Source organism: Lichenostomus cassidix, chromosome 12 (assembly GCF_008360975.1).
Source record: "Lichenostomus cassidix isolate B80296 chromosome 12, HeHo_3.0, whole genome shotgun sequence".
Lineage (NCBI taxonomy): Eukaryota > Metazoa > Chordata > Aves > Passeriformes > Meliphagidae > Lichenostomus > Lichenostomus cassidix.
In genome coordinates this window covers 18584598-18604749 of record NC_139493.1, presented here as the reverse complement: position 1 = coordinate 18604749, position 20152 = coordinate 18584598, and the positions used below count along the sequence as shown (strand labels likewise).

The window sequence follows — 20152 nt, the reverse complement described above, 5'->3', positions numbered from 1 at the left end:
TCTCTCTGCACACATGGAGCTGTCCCAACACACAAAGAAGACAACACCCAACGTTTTTGGAGTTAAGAGTAACTTCAGGAACATGCCAAGAACAATACTGCACCACTAATATTGTTTTAACTCATCTTGGAAGTTCTTTGTGAAAGCAACTGTTTTCAGAACCAACAATTTTTAAAGGATTGATAACATCACAGTATGACTTTATTGGAAAGGGTTTGGAAAACAAATTTTAGGTGCTTAGCACCACATTTTCACTTTTCTCCTTGACAGTAGGGAGTCTTGAAGAAATTTTTTTTTCTTTTTTTTTACTGTAATGAAGTGACCTTTCTGGGAAGAGGAGCCAACCCCGCAGTTCTGGCTGGCTCTGTGCCCTGACCCAAACCTGGCCACACAAATGAGACCAGACTACTAAAATCCTGCAATGTCAGACTTAAGTGTAAACTGTGCTGATCCTCAGTGAACCTATGAACCAAGGAATAAAACATAAGTATAGTTAACTTAAGCTCAAGACATCATTTCTATAAATGTAGTTTATATCTCTTAACTAACCCCACAGCTACCTATTGCGGTGCAATTTAAAACACTATTCCATCAATGAGTTGGCAAACAAGCTAAAGTCTGAGCATGGCACCTTTGAGCCTGTTAAAATAAAAATATCCAGTTAAGTAATTTCAAAAGCAGTATTTTAATATACTTCTAATTTCCAGCTATTCCCACAGCACTGTAGAAAGAGCAATTGCACTCAAATCCTTCTTTCCCATCAGCTCTTTCTACAACTGGGATCCTTCAAGACCGTTTCATGCTCAAGTGTGCTTTCAGAACTGGGAAAAACTTAGTAAACATAAAGTCTTTGAATGCTTAATAAAATGCTGCCATCTCTCTAGGCAGGTTTAGAGAGTAAGTCAATGAACAGGCAAACCTTGTTTGGGTCAGGAGTAAAATCATAGTTCAATAGATAAATATGGCTATGAGTGTGAATAAGGAATTTATACACATCCAGCTCATCTCATCCCTCCTCAAGTCAACCAAAAATATAAGTTACAAGTTATAAATTGTTTTGAATGAGAGGAAAAGGGGACAAACACACTTTAAAAGTACAAGAATACATTAAAACACCCACCCAGAAAAAAAATCCCTGACGTAAGTCCAAGAGCTGGACAGAAGATTCCTAATGGCTGCACAATTACAAACCACACCAACTACCATTTCAGATACCAAATACGCCCAGGATCACTGGTGGATAAAAGGCCTTATTCTCAGGCCTTGAGAATAGGAAGGCTGATCCTTTGGAGCATTGGGTACCCTAGGGGAACCCATGTCCTGTAATATAAAACCCAAAAGTAAAGATCTTCAACCAGCCAGCCTTCTATCACACCACCTAGCATGGAACCAATCAGAGATGTGATTTTTAGTAAAAAGGAAGGTCACCAGCCTCCAGAAGGGTGCTGCTGCTTGATGACACTCAGCACTCACAAGTCAGGCAACACTGCCATGCAGCTGTGAGAAGTGACAGTGACAGCAGTGTCTGGGCCTGAGGGCACAGGTAGAGCACACCTGCCTTGAACAAGCTCAGGTGGGACCTGGGCACATCTCCTGCCCAGGAGCCCCATTTGCACCTTCACTGAGTCCCTGTCCTTCCCTGAGGGATGCTGGAGCTGTACCTGCCTCATGTCCTTGCCCAGGCTGCTGGACACACCATGAACACTGCATTCTTCCCACCAGCCCTGTCCTGGCCCTGTCTGCCACTGCTCTCGACAGGACTCCTTGAATGGCCCCAGACCCAGCTCCTCACCGTGCCTTGCCTGGGCTGGTGACAGAACCTGTCTGCACCACTCGATTTTGCCACCCTGTTCAGACCTCGGGCACGGCCACGGTCCCCTCTGCTGCCACCGTCCTCTCTGGTGCCACGGTCCCCTCTGATGCCACCGTCCTCTCTGGTGCCACGGTCCCCTCTGCTGCCACCGTTCCCTCTGGCTCGTGGCATGTCCCTGCTGGTGGAGGAGCCCTGCTCCTGCTGCTCCCTGCGTTCAACAACGCCGGTCCTACTCCCCAGCCAAAGAGAGTCGAAAATCAGCGCTTGGGGGCAGCTCAGGGTTTGAACGAGTTTAGCACTTACTCACCCCTATCACAGACAAAACCTACATACCAACACCATAAAGTCACCTCATCTACAGAGGTGAGGAAGCCTGAGCGAACAGAAGGATGATCGAATTTTAAGCACATTGGGTTTTAATTTAGTGGAAGCACTAACTTGTTCACAAGCCTTGCTTGTCAAACTGGACTGGGCGCTGCTGTTGTCTTGCTCATGTCAAAGAGGAACCAGAGAGAGATTAGTTAAGAAATTAGAAACAAACTCGGGGCTCAGGCTTGGCAGACAAACGAAGCAGGGTGGCACCTGCCCGCTTCGCCCGAATCCCTTTTCCTGACAGACAAAGGCGAACGCGGTCCCGCCGCGGGGCGAGCCCGGCGCTCGGCGGAGCAGTGCTGGAGCAGCCTTGGAGCAGCGGCAGCCCCGCCCCGCCCGTCCCGCCCCGCCGCGGGTGCAGCCGGAGCCGAGCGCTCGGGCGGGAGGGAGCTCAGGATGCTCGGGCAGCGCCGCGGGACGGGCGGGAGCGATGGAGCCGCCTGAGGGCTGGGACCCCTACGGCCGGCCGGCCCGCCGCACGCAGTGGCTGGTGAGCGCCCTCGCCTACCACTACGGGCTGGACCGCGGCGTGGAGAACGAGATCGTCGTGCTGGCCACCGGCCTGGACCAGTACCTGCAGGAGATCTTCCACCACCTGGACTGCGCCGGGGCGGGCCGCATCCCCGGCGAGGACTTCCGCACGCTGTGCCAGGTGCTGGGGCTGGAGGAGGCGGCGGACCCCGAGGAGCTGCCGGGGCTGTGGGACGGGCTGTCCGCCGAGCTCACCTTCCGCCAGTTCCACGCGCGGCTCTGCGGCCACTTCAGCACCCGGGCGGGCGGCGCGGGGCCGCGGCTGCCGCTGGGCCGGGAGAGCGAGCACATCGAGACGCAGATCCGCCTGCGCAGCCCCCGCCGCCGCCGCCGCGCTCACCCCGCCGGCCGCGGAGCCGCGGGCAGCGCCGAGCGCCGGCAGCCGGGGCCCTGCTCCCGAGAGTGCTACGAGGAGATCGTGGCGCTGGAGCAGGCCGAGGACCGCATCGCCAAGCTGGAAGAGGAGAACGGCAGCCTGCGGGAGTTGGTGGAGGACATGCGGGCCGCCCTGCAGAGCAGCGACGCGCGGTGCCTGGCGCTGCAGGTGAGTGCGGGGCTGCTGCTGCTCCGGCCTGCCGGGTGCCGCTCGGTGTGCCCCGAGTGATCGGGAAAGGTGCTGCTCTCGCAAAGTCAGTGGTAATAACCCCTTCCACATCCGGACTGAGACCGAGGTTGCTCGTTCAGCCTCGGCATTAACTTTTTTGCAAAGTTTGGTTACATGGAGGTTTTAAGGAGAAATGTTGTATCTTCACCCATGTGCCATTATATATAGTTGTGGGATAGGCTGATGAACACATTGCTAAAAGTGCAGAGGAGTTCAACTTTACAAACCTAAATCTAGTTGCTGCTGCTTCTTCTGTTGCACGTGCAGTCAGGATGTGCTGATACCATGCACTGCATAGGCACCATTGCAGGGGTTTTCCTGAAGTAAGAAAGAACTTTTGGGTTCTTACCTGCACAAGCACATGAAGTGCCTCAGTTGTAGGTGCCTCAGAAACATCAGAAGTATGTTTCCTTCAGAGCGTGCTCACAGGAGTTCAGAGTTGGAGCCAGTTCTGCAGGCAGGCTGATGAATAGTCTCTCGCTCCTCTGCAGGGCCCCATTAATTCTGGGGCTGGTTTCTGCTGGTTCTGCTGTACTGGCTCGAGTGAAACACATACCCACTTAACAGCAGTTAAATTACTCTGGCATGAAATAGTGTGGAACAGGCAGAGCAGTGAAGGGCAGCGTTCTCCAGTTGTTCTGGCAGGTCTGATCAGGTCTGATTTGATACTAACAGCACTCAGAACTCTGCCCCACGTGTGACACTTCCACTTGCAGTAGCTGGCTGTACCTCTTCACAACGGCCAGCCAGGCTGGTAAAACCCACCTTTATAATTTTCATCTGAAAAGGGAAAGAAAATCAGAAGCAAACATGATGTCCCCAGTCAGAGGTCCCAGGAAGAATCAAAAGGACAAAGAGGAGAACTCCAGAGCACCCCTGGCTGCTCCCTGCTCTGTTCTTCTGAACACAACTTCATTGGAAATATCTTTCTCAGCACACTACTTGACTTCTGAGTACACACCATAGTAATGACATCAAAGCTATACAGAAACTTGTGCAATAACATAATAATAAGTAGTTTGAAGATTAAATGTATAGCTAGGTATTAAAAACTGCTTTCCAGAGATTGTTTCCTTGTCTCTGTATTTGGCAAAGATTAAGTAGCTTTAGTTGCTGATCAACTACATGTGATTTGAAAAAACCCCAACAAAATACAATCCAGCCATTTTCAGTCTGAATTAAAACATCAGTTGCTTCAAAACACCTCAAGTTCTCCCTGCTTTCTGCTCCTGGTCATTACAGGTGGGACTGAGGAAGAGCCATGCCAGCCATAAAGAGGAGGGAACCTGCTTCATAGGGAGTAAGAGACCATTAACACCCAACCACTCCCAGACTGAGTGCCTGCAAAGTGTCCTGAAGGAAATGGAGCTACTCCGGAGCTCCAGGGATGGGCAGATTGAAGAAGCAATCAGGTTCAATCAGGAGCTGGAGAGGGAGCTGAAGAGCTCCCAGGAAGCTCTGGTCAGTCTGGAAGACTGCAATCGTAACCTGAAGAGGGAGCAGGCAGAGATGAGGAGGAAGGTGGAAGAGGCCAGACACGCTGTCCTCAACAGTCTTGGCAAAGTGAAGGAGCTGGAAGTGAAAGCTAACGAGGTGCCACATCTGCAAATGTACATTCAGCAGCTGGAATCACAACTGCAACATTACAGGTAAGTTAGAATCTGTCAAAAAATGCCTATAAAATCACCGTGTTGGAACACAAGTTAGTTTGAGAACCACTGGTTGTGGTTTATTAAATATGTTCAAACACATTTTGTAAAATCTAGCCAGAGGGAAATTAGAAGCTGCTTGTCCATTTTCTTGGATTTCCTCTTATGAGTCCCTATCCATAAGAGAACTGGGAGCCTTCAGTGGAAGGCAGGCCAAGAAAGGGTGCTGATCTACAGAGAGCTGAAGTTACTCCTCAAATACACAACAGAACTCGACATGGTAATGCTTCAAGAAAGCCCCAAAATGAATTCCTGACAGTCCTTCAGAAACCATTTCCAATACACTTCTTTTTTTCACTGCATTTCCTGGTCATTAGGTCCCATCCACAGCCAGCTGTGATCAGATGGCTGATACTACCCTTCATAAAAAAATCTCTTCATCATGTCCTAGGAACTGGGGAAAAGCACACAAGGACAACTTCTGGTTTTGAACTTGCAGTGACTTCATTGCTTCTTCACTGACCAAGTAGGTAATATTCCAGAAGAAAGAAGCTGAAATGTTCCTAAACCCACAAAATAATACAGTGGGAATCTCAAACAAAAAATACATTGCCCAACTAAACCCCGCTTTTGTAATAGCATGAAGAAATCTTTCCAGAAGCCAGAAAGTTGGTCACAAATTTAATAGTTCACTGCTTTTGTTGGTTTTTATCTCAGCTGAAACTTGGACTCATGGATGGTTATTAAGTGTTAGGTATTTCTGCCCAAGTTTCAGAGTGACCTATGGAATAAAATCTAGTTTATGTTTTCACTGATTCAAAGCAAAGCCAGTATTTATAGATTTTTTTTTTACTAATGTTACTAAATCTAGTATTTTAATAAATTACATCTTCTGAAGTCCTTTTCTCTTCCTAAACTCACACTTCCTCTGTTTGCTCATAAGAAGAATTCATAGTAAGTTATTTGTGGCATCATAGCTATTGTACTGTTTTATGAAGTGAGGAAATTCTAAAAATAACCATTTTATCCAGTGTCTTTCTGTAAGCATTGTGTATGTTAAAACTTGCATGTTGCAGAAGATCAAAGAAGATAAAAGCATTTATTTAAACATCTATAGGATTTAAAAAACACTGCAAGGGCACATAATGTTCAAGGTGACTGTCAGGGGTCTCTGGATGAATGACCCAACTCCTGGTGCTAAAAGGGATCACACAACTTGTCAGGTCTATCATGTTCTCCTTGGCATGAGCACCAGAGATTTAAGATGAGTTCCTGTCCTGTGGAATTGTTTGTCCAAAGTATGATGAAGGATAAAAAAGATCAGCTTGAAACAGGTTAAAGGCAATAAGGAATGTCCACTGGCCTTGCAGAGCAGGAACTTTATAGGTTACATCAAAACAAATTGTGTGAGTTTAAAAATGTAAATTATATGTTCCTTGTAAGATAACCTTCATTTGTAACACTTATTTTTAAATTTCATGCTAATTTAAAATGAGTGTAAAGCTCAGGAATGGTGCTGGACTGACCATTTGGGAACTACACCCTTTTTTTAACCCCATGGCACATTTAGCAGAGGCCCAGGTCAGCTCCCACCCTCTGAGAGTCTCTGTTGGCCATAAAGCACTTCCACCTCCCTGTCCATGTGATGAGCTCTTGGTGTAAACAGTTTAACTCACAGATGCAGAATGATGATGGTGACTTGCATGCCTGTGGTCATATTCCATAGCATATGGAATTCCAGCATTCCACACATTCCCCAGTGTGGCACAAAGCTTCCCAAGCTGGCAGAAAATAGTTAATGAGCAGTGCAGAGCTGGGTGTTAGGGTGGTGAAAGGGTTCAGCAGCAGCGTGGCTGCCTGTCCCACACAGCCTCGGCTGTCCCAGCTTGTCCCTGTTCCTTTGCCTGCTCACTCTGGTGCTGAGGCAGCACAGACTCCTCCTGCTCAGGGAGAATCCCCTTCTCCTGATGTGCAGGAGTCCAGATCCATGGGTGGAGCTCGGGTGAGCTCTGTGAGTGCTTGGTGAGGGGAAGAGATGGCGTGGCTGAGGCAGGGAGAGGGAGGGACAGCTGGGAACTCATAGGGTTCTGACTGTCACTTGGCAAGGGTGTCACTTGTCCTGTTGAAGTCAGGCTGTTTCAGCTGGTGTCACTTGACCTGTTAAACTCAGGCTGTGTTTCAGTTGGTGTCACTTGTCCTGGTAAAGTCAGGCTGTGTTTCAGTTACTGTCACTTGCCCTGTTGAAGTCAGGCTGTTTCAGCTGGTATCACTTGTCCTGTTAAAGTCAGGCTGTGTTTCAGCTGGTGTCACTTGTCCTGTTAAAGTCAGGATGTGTTTCAGTTGGTTTCACGTGTCCTATTAAAGCCAGGCTATGTTTCAGTCACTACTCCAGTGAGCAGTTTTCTCCTTTTTCAAGTGCCACACAGGGTTTGTGAGCAGGACCTAGATTTGGCAAGAGCTAATGCTGCTAGGTGGTGGTGGAGAGGAGTGGGTGGGGATTTGGGTGTACTACAGAAAGCATTTACAATTGCAGATGTGTCTCCTGAGAATTCACCTGAACTGGCTTGGTGAGCCACAGGTTCCCTCCAGCTAAAGTCAAACTTCTTCCAGAGAGGATCATACTCGGGAATGAGTCCAATCTGTGAGCTTTACACACTGCTCCTGTTCATAGTTTCATATTTACAAAGGAAATGTCTTTTAGGTCTAGATTTTAAATGCTCTTTCCGCACCTAAATCCCTCTTCTAGACCTTCATCTGATACCTACTTGCTATCATTTAGATCTGGAATCACAACCATGACCTTTAAGTTACAATCCCTAATGCAGGAAACAACATGGTTTGCACTTATTCAAGGAAGTGTTTAACTACCTGCAAATGTTGTCCTAAATTGGAGTATGTAATTATAATCACCTATTCCTCATTTCACATTCCTGCAAATTTGTAAGACTTAATGAGTACACAGGTTCCTGTACTGTGGTTTGAAATGTCCCTGTCACATCATTAAGTTCCCAAACCAAATGGTTGACCAAATGATTCATAGTTCTTGTCTTCAGATGCTCATCCTAATCTTCCTACTCTGATGAATGTGTCAGGTTTCTGTCCCCTTTCCTCCCCATGAGATGTCTGGATTAATCCCTGTCAAGTTAGTGAGTCAGCTCAGGTACTTTAAAGATAAATTTCAAGAAATTCCTTACTGAAAAGCATGAGTTCAATTAATTTCGGAGGAAGAAACTGTCACAAGAAATTGTATATTTATCATGGTATTATATAAAAAGTGTGTAATTCCCAATGCCTGATTACAGGAGAGTTTAGGAAGTCAGACAAGTCCCATTTTTATGCAGGAAGTTATTCCCAGAGGACAAATCATTAATCACTATTCCCTAAGCTCCCTTTTTTTTTTCCCAGTAAGATTTTTTCCAGCACAAAGTGACACCATCCATATATTCTAATATAGTCTTATGATTTCTAAGCATTGTTTATAAAAATACCACATATAAAAGTGTTACTACAGTAAAAATGTCACATCTGCTGCTTCTTCTTATCCATTGAGCCATTTACCCTGTCAGAAAAGGAAATTAGATTGGTTTGACATGAATTGTTCTTGCCAAATATAAGTTGGCTCTGTTTTCTATAATACACTGGAGGTGGCTTGGAAATTGATTACTTAATAAAGTGTACATGCTCTTTTTCTCTTTAATAGCATTGGAAGGAATAAAGCAATTTAACAACCATTTTTTGATCCCAGTGTAAAGGTCATTTAGAATTTAAATAAACTTTATAATAGAGATGTTCACAGAGGATTTATGTTGCTGCATTAGTCAGCAGCACAGTAATTACATAGGTCAGTGAAAGAGGTCATAAAATACCAAAAATGCTTCCCATATGCATGGTCTGTCTCCCAAATTACTTAATTATCCATCAGCATTTATATGTGTTAATGAGTAGGAATCCTTTTGGCATGGAATGCAGAGAGGCTTGTTTCAGCCTCTCATATTCTCCTGTAAATATGAAGATTGAGGCCTCTAGGATCATTTTCTCCATTTATTTATTTCAGCAGTGTCAATTTGTCTAAAAAGTTATGCTGTAGGTTATCTTTTACTGGAAGCAGTTCAGTTTTAATTCTTTCAGGAGGCAGTGCCCTGATCTTTTCAATAATTTCTCAGGTTATCACTCACTCTTTCTCAGTAAAATATAACTTTCTCAGTAAAATATAACGAGATGGACCAAACAGGTCCAAATCAATAATCCAAAACCAGGAGAGGAATATGGAAATATTCCTAGCTGACACAGGATCAGCTCCATTAAGTGAAGAAAGAGAATCCCTAGGAAGGAAACACTAATGAACAAAACAAGGTGTCTATAGTAGGTAATTTCCAATCAGAATGATAATATTTTATATTTAGGCACCCTAGAACTGTTCTTCTATTTTAAAAATTAGACAATAAAAAAAATCTGAACAATTTCTGATTGACTACTGTCATCAGTACCAACACCTTGCTGTTGTGAGGTGAAGGGCATCTTGGCAATGCCCAGGTGGCACAGAGTTTGAGTGGAGGCTGTGGGTGTGCATGCGCATTTGCCACACCAAAGGCTGGACAGAGCTACAGGTGATAAAGACACCCTTGGGCAGGAGCAGGGGCTGATGGCAGTCAGCAGGAATGGTGGCAGCCAGGGAACTGAGCTCACAGAGAGCAAAATGAAATGTTGCTTTGCAGAGCCTCATCTGTAAAAACACTCAGATTCTTCTGGATGAACTGATGTCATTTTGTTTTCTAACTTTGCCTGCAGCTGATATTATTTTCTGCTAAAGAGTGTGAGAAGTTTTGTATTGCAGAGAAGTCTGCCAAAAACCACAGAGCTCCAGGTTTTTGAAGAAGTTAGCAGGAGCAGGTGAATATGATCCCATCATATGAAACTTTTAGACTACTTGTGAGTCTCTAGCCATAGAAAAATCATAAGCTAAGCAGGCAAATCAAATTACTCTCATTGGGAATACTTTAAAGGAACATTCTGATTTCACAAAAAGGGAAAATGGAAGGTATTGTTATATATGGTACTGAGAACTGTACAGAGCAATTTAAATACATTAATTTGGCATTGTAGGAAATGTATAGCATCTCTTTCTGTGGAAGGGCTACTTTTATTTCAAAAGCAAGTCTTTCAAAGCTTCCCATAATAATAGCAAATCCATCACATAATTGCACTTATCCCCAAGGAACTTGTGTGCTGTGACACTGGAAGTTTCACCTCTTCCCTGGCCTTTTTCCATGCTGGGCTTACTTACACAGTGTTTATTCTTGGGAGGCTTCCCTGGTTTCTCAGTAAATCCTCCTTTTATGTGGCTGGCTGTGTTTGCTGTGTGGGGAGTGAATCAGTGGGAGCACAATGGGAGTGCCACACACAGGGACAGCTCCTCTGCCCTGTCCCAGCTCTGGTTTTGGCCCTGCAGGAGCTGTCCTTCAGCAGCCCCTGGCACTGAGGGACAGGGATTTTATAATGTTCTGATAATTCTGGATCAACCCAGTTGGGCTGCAATGTGATTCTTCAAACTATTGCATATAGTTTAAGAGGTATGAGATTAATGCTTTTACTGATTTTTCTAGGCCTTTTTTTAACAAGACAGGCAGTTAGGTGATGCATGTGGTGGGTGCATGATGAATACACAGGATAGGCAACCTGTAGTCACCAACTTTATTTTGCTACTCTTTGTTGGTTTTTGCTTATGACAGCAATCAGCCAGAGGGCTTCTCCTGGTGATTACCAAAATCTCAGGTTCTGTCCCTCCTTAAGTCACATTTTAAATCATCAGATTTTACAATCAACATCTGTTGTTTTGAAGCCTTTTTTCTTGTCGGTCCCATGCCTCTGGACAGTGCCTGTATTTATCAGTGTTCTGGAAGACAGAACAAGAAATTATCGGCAGTATTTTGATATCAGCACTGCTTTGGGCAGCATCCCCTGCTGGGGCTGGAGGGATGGAAGTGCCCTGCAAGCTCCAGGGCAGCACAGGGACAGCACCACAGCCCTGGGGCAGCACAGGGACAGCACCAGAGCCCAAGGAAGAGGAGTTGGCTCTGTCATCCTGAACCCAGCGAGCAGCTGCCTCTGACAGCTGCCTCCTCCGCCCTTCTGTGCCTGATTTGAATCATGCTAACCCCTCCCACACCAGAGGGAATCTCTTTTTTCCAAGGGGATGTGCAGTCAGTGTTTCTGCAGCTTTTCTTCCCTGAATTAGTGCCTGGAAATTCAGACAGCAGCTTGGTGACAGCTGTGCAACTCCCTCCTTCATCTGCCTACCCTGCCTTTGTACAGTACTAGACTCTCTTACTGCACAAACTTTCTAGGTGACCAACATATTACCTGGCCTGTCTTGTGCCCCAAAAAGGAAAGATTGATTTCATACACAACCATAGCTTTAAAGAAAAGACTTACTCCCCCACCCTTTTCAAACCCAATGACTGGAGTGCCCATGAGAGGCTGTGCCTCTTGGAAGCAAACCCAGTCCAGAGTCACTGACTGGTGTTACTGCAAGAAGGAGCACCAGACATGGTCCAGGACCATGCCCAGCCCTCAGCCATACCCCTCAGGCTTTCTGGGGTGCAGCAGCTGTCCGTATCCTTGCGCCCTTGTGCTGCTCCTGTGCAGTTTGTAGACCTTGGAATTGCATTGGCCTGGACATCATCCCTCTGCAGGTCCTGATCCCACTGCATGCACAGCAAACCCAGTGAGTCAGGGTTATTCTGGGATGGAGGTACCAGCTGGAGAAGGCTCTGTGCAGTTCTCTTGACCCAAATCTCAGCTCACATCAGCAGAGCAGAGCTGCCTGAAAACAACCATAATTGCTCACCAAGAAAAACACACCTGCAAGCCCAGAGCCTGCAGCCTCCTGTCACACTGAGCATCCCAGCTCAGCAGGAGCCTCCCACCCTTCCCTGTGTCCTACACAGCCACACTCTGGGGTTTCCCTTGTTTCCTAAGCAAACCTGACATGTTTGTAGCCAAATCTGTGCACAAGGGCACCTGCAAGAAAGGACCTTTGCCGCAGTGCTGTGGTTCCCACCTCACTCCAGGGTCTCAGGACACACTGAGCTGCTCCCACACCCAGACCTGCTGAACCCATCAGAGCATTTCCTTGCTTATAGGAGGAGCAAGAACACACTGGGCAATTACTGCATGGAAGTTGGCCAGATCTCCCTAGCAGGTGCTTTGAAGAACCAGCAGGATTTTTTAAATTTACATTTTCTTCAGGCCAGTTTTTTTCAGACAAATTAATAATATATGACCTCAAAGTGTAACCTGTGTCTGGAACTTGGGGCTTTTATCCTCCCTGCATGTCTTAGATCAACAATAATCTGAATTAAAACTACCAGGGGTGAGATTGTGAGAGGACCAGGGTATTGACAAGTGCTTCAGTCAGGCACTTGCACACAAATTTTGTGTAAAGTACTTAACAACTCCAGTGAGACCCTCTAGAGATAAAATAAATCAACCCCCTGTATATCAGACAGGTTTAGTGAATTTTAGTGTATGTTACTTTTCTGTCAATTCACGTGAGTTACTTTAAAAATCAAACAGTGCTGATCACCTACACTTAGGAACAAGCAGAGAATTCTGCATTCTTTTAAGCTTCTTCTTATTCTGCTGAAGGACTAAAATGGAAGAAATTTTATTAGTTATTTTCGTTATAAAACTTGAAAATTACTTCATGAAGAGGAGAAGTTCTACTAAAGCAGTAAGGAGGGATTATTTACTCTTTGCTCTTCATCTCACTTTCCTTCAGAATACAAAACAGACAAGGTAATTTGTAATACAGAGGCTGAAAAACCACATTTTCAAAGAGATTAAACTAATTTGTTTTGCTAAAATAGTCTGGTCTCAGAATACAGAAGGATTAGTGATCTGCAGGGGAGGAGGCTTTATCTCTTCAAAACATCCCAAAACAATGATGTAACAAAACCAAAACCCAAATCAAACAAAAAGCCCTTTAAATTTATGTACCAGAAGAAAAAAACCAAAAACCCAAAAAACCATGGCATCATGAAATCTGGACCTGTCCACTCCAACCTGCCCTTTGATTTGTAGGTGAGATGTTCTGTTTCAGCATCTGGCTCCACCCAGGCGTTGAACAGATTTGGCCACCCAGGGAAAGGCATGACAGATGCACAGGCATCATTCCATTTCATCCCTAACTTCAATTCTCAAAAAGTCCTTCCAGGTAAAAACTAGCACTAAATTGTCTGGAAACCTGGGGAAATACCTAGGAAGTTAATTAACTGACTCTCTGGGAACATGCAGATGCAGAGCCAAGCTGAGTTCTTCAGCCCCATCCTCAGGACAGCACAGCCAAGATCCAAAGATGTTAAACACCCTGGTGTTCCCTAGGACACTGCCAGGAGCAGGGGCAGCCAGGGGTTGCCAGTCAAGCAGCATTTAAAACTCCCTGGACTCTGAGGGGCTTGGGGGTGAGCTAATAAATACCACTGATGTGAGGAAATACAGAATGGATGATTTCTATACTTCCAGGGACAGTTCCTCAGCAGCCCTGCAAATATTTGTTCTGTATGGGACTCCTGCTGCACCACTGCCCATGTTTGCTGTGCTGTTCCCTTCCCTTCATTCTCCTGGGTATCCTTTCAGCTTTATCAGGATTCAAATCCAGGCTGGTATTTGCCTCTCTCATGCCTGGCTGGGGTGTCTCTGTGATACTCAGCACGTTTCCCTGGGTTTGCCTGGGAATCTGAACCTCAGCTATTCACAACTGCAGCCCCTGAAAAAACCTAAGGAAAACTGCAGTCACATCCTAAGGAAAATGATGCCCTCAAACCAGAAAAAAAATTGTCCTGCACCATAAATAAAACTTGGATTAAATGGATATGATTTTACAGATTTCTGTCCTGAGATAATCCCAAACTGGGAATTCAAAGACAGACTGAGGTTGTGGGGGAAGAAGGAAGGCAGGAGGAGGAGATGGCCAAAGTATCTGCTTCAGTCCTTTATTATGGAAAAGAGATATCCAGGGATATCTTTTATCTAGGTATCCAGGATACCTAGTTCCACCTCCCCTAGGGCAGGGAATCTTTAAGATCACCTGAAGATGTAAAGATTAATTTTAAGGTCCCTTCCAACCCAAACTACTCTCTAGTTCTATGATATTTTCACAATTCCAGATGTGAAACCTATCTGTGTGCTCAAGTCAAGCAAAGCTGAAAGCTGTAAAGTACATCAAGAGACTGGCTTTAGTTCAGACACCATTTCTTATCTTTGGAAAAAAGGGAATTTTTATTCACTTTTATAACTTTCCATAATACCCATCTGAAAAATTGTCAAATTCTGATGAAAATGAATAGATTTCATCTTTTTGTGTCCTTAAGGAATCACAAAGTTACAGCTCAACTTCAGAGACTGAAAACATAAAGCATGGACTGAAATCTAACCATTATTGCAGGTATCTGTATCCCAGGAGCTGCCTGTGTTCTGTTCACCATCCCACATAGGAATGTGCTTTGTAAAAAAAGAAATAGTTGGCCAGTAAATGCCAGCTGCAAATTCCGAGCACAAGGCATCATTCGAAAGTTTATTCTGGAACAGAATAAAGGCATCACTGGAAAGTTTATTCTGTGGAACAAACAACTTCAGCCTTCACAGCATCATTCTTAAAACCATTTCTTAAAACTTATTTGTAAAACTTATTCTTAAAACTTACTGAAAACTTCTTAAAACTAACTGAAATCTAAGGTGCAGAGTCTGTGATTGACTGCGGACTGCAGTCCCTCCTTGTTCGAGGAGAAAAGTATTCCCTGAAGGGTGCTTGGGCTCTGAGTGCTAATTGCCATCACAGCACACATCATCCATTTCAGAGGTGCCAAGTGTTGGGAGTCACATTTCAGCGGGAAGAACCCAAACCTTTCAATAAATCTGCGAAATAAAAATCAGGCCCTGTGCTTTATTTGGTGAAGGGTCCCTGCTCTCAGCAGAACGTTTCAGGGAGGGTTCATGGTGTCACATTAATCATAACACTGAAAAATCTGGCGCTCCCTGCACATCTGCTCTGCTTTACTCTCTGTACTTGACCCCATTGCTCGTCCTTGGCATGAGCTCACAGAACATTAAAGTGTTTGGGGCTGCACAGGGTGAGGGCAGCCAAGTTTAAAGCACAGCAGTGTCAGGTTGAAGCCAAGCTCTGAGTGCAGTATTTTCACACTCCTGGAGCTGGTGGGTCTAAGGGGCACTGCTTGGTAGAAAATTACCCGAATATGAGCAATCAGAGCAAAGCCAATTCTTGTGAAAATTGCAGAAGAGGAGGTTTTGCTACCCATTTCTGTGCCAGCAAATGGGCAAGGGTGGCATTTCCAACAGGACAGGTGGGGGCTCACCTGTGTTTGGTGAGGCATCACCTTGAATGACATTAATAAATCAAATTTCAAAGTACCACTTCAAGATACAGAAAAGAAATTAAATACTTCACGTTGGTTTCATGTGAAAGAGGCAGTTTCCTTAGTCACAAAATATTTTTTGCTCAGATTTCTAATTCAACCAAACAAAAAAACAAAAGAGAAAAAAATATTTGAACTGTTATAAGCAAAAGTTAGGAGGAAGCTGGTCCTTAGTCTGAAAGGTCTGTGTTTCCATTGATGAATGTACCCGGTTCTGCTTAATTTCCAATGCTGTCCACATTCACCAGGGAGAATTCCTTCAGCAGAGTAAAAAGAATAAGAAAACCAAAAATAAGAACATTCTTAGTTTATATTGTCAGTAAAGCTGTGTCTGTGCTGCTGGAGCCCTGGCTGCAATGGGATGGGTTTTTCAGAAGTCTTCCAGCTGTTAAATATTCCTACCTCTGGCAGAATATTCCTGGGTAAATACACTGACTTTGAATAGACAGTGTAGCCAGGGGTTGGTGTCTCTGAGAGAAGTTGTGATTAATCTCTCTGCAGCAGAATTATGCACCAGGTTTATTCCTATGCTGTCAATCTTACACTTGCTACTTTTCTCCCTTTCCCCTCCTTCCCTGCCTGCTTTGCTCTCTTTGGTTTGGGGATTTTAGTTCATCATGATTTACTGTTTCCAAAGGATGCTTCAACTGCATTTACAAATAGGAAACTTGAAAATTGAGTAAGTTTAAAGCTTTTTAGGTGAGTACTGTGCAGAATATGAATGATCTAAGCTTTGATTTCACATCAAAAACCCATCATTAAGGATCTAAGATCCTGAGAGTTTAGACCTGAACTGGTTATAAATTTGAGGGGCTGTCAATCCCTAAGGCTTGGCACTTGTTTTAAAGTACTAAAAGTGATTTATGGTTAAATTGCAGTTCTCCAGCCTCACCAGTTAAGGCCCTGCTGCTGCAAACAGCAGTATCTTGTATCAAACAAAAGTCTTTTCTTCTAGTTAGGGTGCACCTTGCTTATAATCCAAATTCCCTCTATATTAAATGATGTTGTTTTCAGAGCAGAAAAGTATTGATGCTGGAAAGGCAGCGATTATTTCTTCCCCTCCCAAGCAGAGGGAGTTTTCCTGTGTCAGGTTCCCACGGATCAGCTAAATTCATGGCTCTGTGTTTCCGGAGCCAACATGACTCACGGAGCACAAACCACCAGGAAGTCATTGATGCTTTGCTGCCTCATGTCCTCAAGCCGAACCTTTAATTCCATTAATCCACATTTACCTGTCATTATACCCAGGAAACAAGCAGCAAATCAGCCCTGAGCAGAGCAGAGCCCACAGGACCCCCTGAGCGCTCGGGTTTGTCTGCTCAGGGCCTGAGGGCAGCGCTGGGCCCGCGGCTCTCCTGCTCTGAAGAGGGAAAATTGTGGGGAGCAGGAGGGGCAGAGGGAGCTCTGCTCCTTACCATGACAAAGGAGCTGTCAAAGCATCACTGCTTTCATCCTTCCTCCCTCCAGCCCTTCGCTGACCCGGGAGTGGGAGCTGAAATCAAAGCGTGCAGGGAGTGATGGAGCTGCACAGAACAACCGCGGGGCTGGGATGGGGCAGAGGCCAGGCTGGCACAGCTCAGTTTGGGGTAAATTCAGCTCCTGGGGCAGAGGCCAGGCTGGCACAGCTCAGGGTAAATTCAGCTCCAGGGGCACAGGCCAGGCTGGCACTGCTCAGGGTAAATTCAGCTCCAGGGGCAGAGGCCAGGCTGGCACAGCTCAGGGTAAATTCAGCTCCTGGGGCACAGGCCAGGCGGGCACAGCTCAGTTTGGGGTAAATTCAGCTCCTGGGGCAGAGGCTGCAGCCTGCAAAGCAAAAATCCCTCCTTTTTCTAGCCCTGATCGTGCCGGGGAGGCTCCTGTGTGGACATGTCCCTGTGCTCATCACAGCAGCACAGGGCTGTCCTTGTCATGGGGACCTGAATGTTCTCAGGCAGCCTGCAGGAATGCTCAAATCAAGGGTAAATGCTGGCACAAGCATGGCTAATTTTAATGAAGTTCTGCGTTGGAGGGAGAGTGGTGTAGCAGCTCACAATGGGCAAGATGAATGTGAACTGGGAGAGCTGCTGAAATACAGAAAGTAAACCACGTCCTGCATTGTTTTAAAATCATCCATCAGTTCAACATATAGAGACCTGAGTTGACTTTCAGGGGTTTATTGTTTGTGGTGGAGTTAAGCAAGCCAATGCTTTTGAATTTTGGTTTGTATTTTAACCAAGCTTAGAATGAAGCAACTTGTCAGTGTCAAAAGTCCTCCCAGGACCTTGGGAAGAAACACTGCCTTGCCAAGCTTCACAAAAAATGCATTATTTTTTCCAGTTCTTTGTAAGTGAAACTGTAAACCTGTGATCTGGCCCAGAATATAATTTATAAAGTGCCAGGTCAGAGGTGAGTGCTATAAAACAGGTGTAAAAAAGCTTATGTGGCTTACATTGTGTATCCTTAAATTTAAAGGACTTCCCCACCCTCCTCAATTAAACAAATTCCTACTGCACACACTGGTAATGTACTTAGTGGATGACATGCATTGTAAATGCATTCTAGATTTTATATTTTAAAAGATTCATCTCTGCTTTAAAAGCTGTGCCCTGTCTGCTGTTAAACCCCAGGATATATCAGGTTGTTTCTGTCTCATTAAACACTGCAGAAGGGAGCATCATTCTGGGGTGAGTCTGAACTAATCTCTGGAACTAAAAGCAGTGAAGTTCCAGCTCAGTAATTTGATTCATGTCTCCACTTAAAGTGCCTTTGAATCACAAAGCTTGGGTTCAGATCAGAATATCCACTGAGGGGAAGCTGGATACCTAACTTTGGCTTTATCCTAATTTCAGCCATGACTGGCAGTCTGGAAACGTGTATTGTTTGAGCTGCGTTTTATTTGGAAAAATATGCTTTATTCCACATGGTAAGGAAAGCTACAATATTGTGATTATCACTTGATTTTTACTTAAAATCATACTGAAAATAAAAATTGAAAAATCTCTCAGTCAAGATGTGAAAAACCAGGATCATCTGTGAAGAACTGCAGAATGATCTTAGGACACTGAGGGATGGGATGGTGACAGGTACCACATAAATTAAATCAGTTTCATTTTTGGAGGTAAAAAACCAAAACCAGCCTCAAACAACCCTTCCATCTTCAGTGACACAGATACAGTAATGAACTCAGAGTTTATTGCAACTGCTGAAGAATGATATCTTTGAGCTTTATAACTCCAAGAATGTATCTATTCAGTTATTAAGCTGCAGGGAGGAAAGCAAATATAATATTAAAATGTATTACAAAGGGAATAGAGAACAATACAAGGAAGATAATTATGCACATTCCCAGAACACCTCTATCAGAACAAGGAAACTCACAATCCTTTCACCTAAACCAATTAAACTGGAAGAAGCACTGAAAAGGCAACAAATGTGAAAAAAAGCGTGGAAATTATTTTAGCTACTTTCAGATGTGAAAGAGAGATAGCTGAGGAGAGATGTGAAATGGGTTTGTAAAATGTTCATCCCAAAGATGAATGGGGAAGAATTTTCAGTCTCTCAGCACAGAAACTGTGAGTCAGCTCATGAACAAGAGGCAGGTTCAAAGCAGAGAGAAAATAAAGTGATTTTTATTGAAGGTGCCCCACGAGCTGTGGGACACCTTCCTGCACAGGGCTGAGCTCAAGGACACCTTACACAGATTGGGAAAGTACCTAAAATGCCAATTAAAAAAACACTTGGCAAAATCTTAGAAAGAGGACATCTCCACCTGAGTCACCATGGAAATTACTGAAATGCTGCAGTGAAAGGCCAGGGGAGGACTAAGGATGCACCCAAAACATGAAGAGCAGGGGAAATTGATCTGTAGGGATTGTCTTTGAGCCTTTAATAGACATAAAATGACAAAAGAAGGGTTTGATTTCAGCAGGGTCTCTAACATCACCTTGGCTTCATCTGCAGGAGTCCAAGGTCACAGCTCTGAGAACAAAGCTCACCTCACCTTTAGTCTTAGTCTCAGGGGAGCCATGCCCTAAGCTGAGCCCTGACCATAGCTTTGGAAGTTTTCCCTTCACATCAATTTCCCCTTTGAAAAAGCAATTTTTATGACCGCAGAAGGCAGCTCTTACCCACATCAGTTACTGGTCCTGCAATCACCTTTAAGATGAACTACTAACTTAGAGATGCTGTTTAATCCTTTTGTAACCTCTCATTCAGATGCACAAATACCACTGATACCTGGAGATTAGTAAGATTTCAAATGGATTAACTATTTCTCTGGTAAAAAGAATTTATGAGTTACAGTGATGGATTTTAGCTAGAATTTGGGGAAATCTCTGACTCTCAGCTTTAGCCCAAACTTCCCCCTTAGCAACCTCTCAGAGGATTTCTTGCACACCCCTCACAAGCTTCTCCTTGGGGGACACAATGAGTAGGATACAGGATTAGATGGCTGAAGAGTCCAGCCAAGATCTGGTGTGACAAACCCCTGCACAAGTCCCTGCCTTTAGGTCAGGCTTTCCCTTTCTGGCCGTGTCCTGACTGGATGCCTATTGTCCAGTCTCCAATCACTTAATTCCTGTGCATTCAGAGCCCAGGAGCTCCTGCTGGGCTGGGAACCAGCACAGCCATTCAATGGAGATGTCAGCCTTTGTGGGAGAGACAGCCACACCAATATTGCCAGGAGCCTTTTCAGCCCTGCGTGCCTACAGCCACATTTAATCTGAAAAGCCAGGCTTAGTGTTTCTGACATGCTGGCACAGCAAATATTTCC

The 20152-nt window shown here is 44.9% G+C and overlaps 1 protein-coding gene across 1 annotated transcript in view; it reads left to right on the top strand.

The window, feature by feature from the left end:
- Nucleotides 1-2531: 2531 nt before the first annotated feature.
- EFCC1 (EF-hand and coiled-coil domain containing 1) overlaps nt 2532-20152 on the top strand; it is a 36378-nt gene continuing 18757 nt past the window's right edge. Inside the window, exons 1-2 of the mRNA XM_085073096.1 lie at nt 2532-3260; nt 4563-4973. Coding sequence (XP_084929222.1) covers nt 2616-3260; nt 4563-4973 — 1056 coding nt within the window. The 5' untranslated portion in view covers nt 2532-2615. The remainder of the gene's footprint in view (nt 3261-4562; nt 4974-20152) is intronic.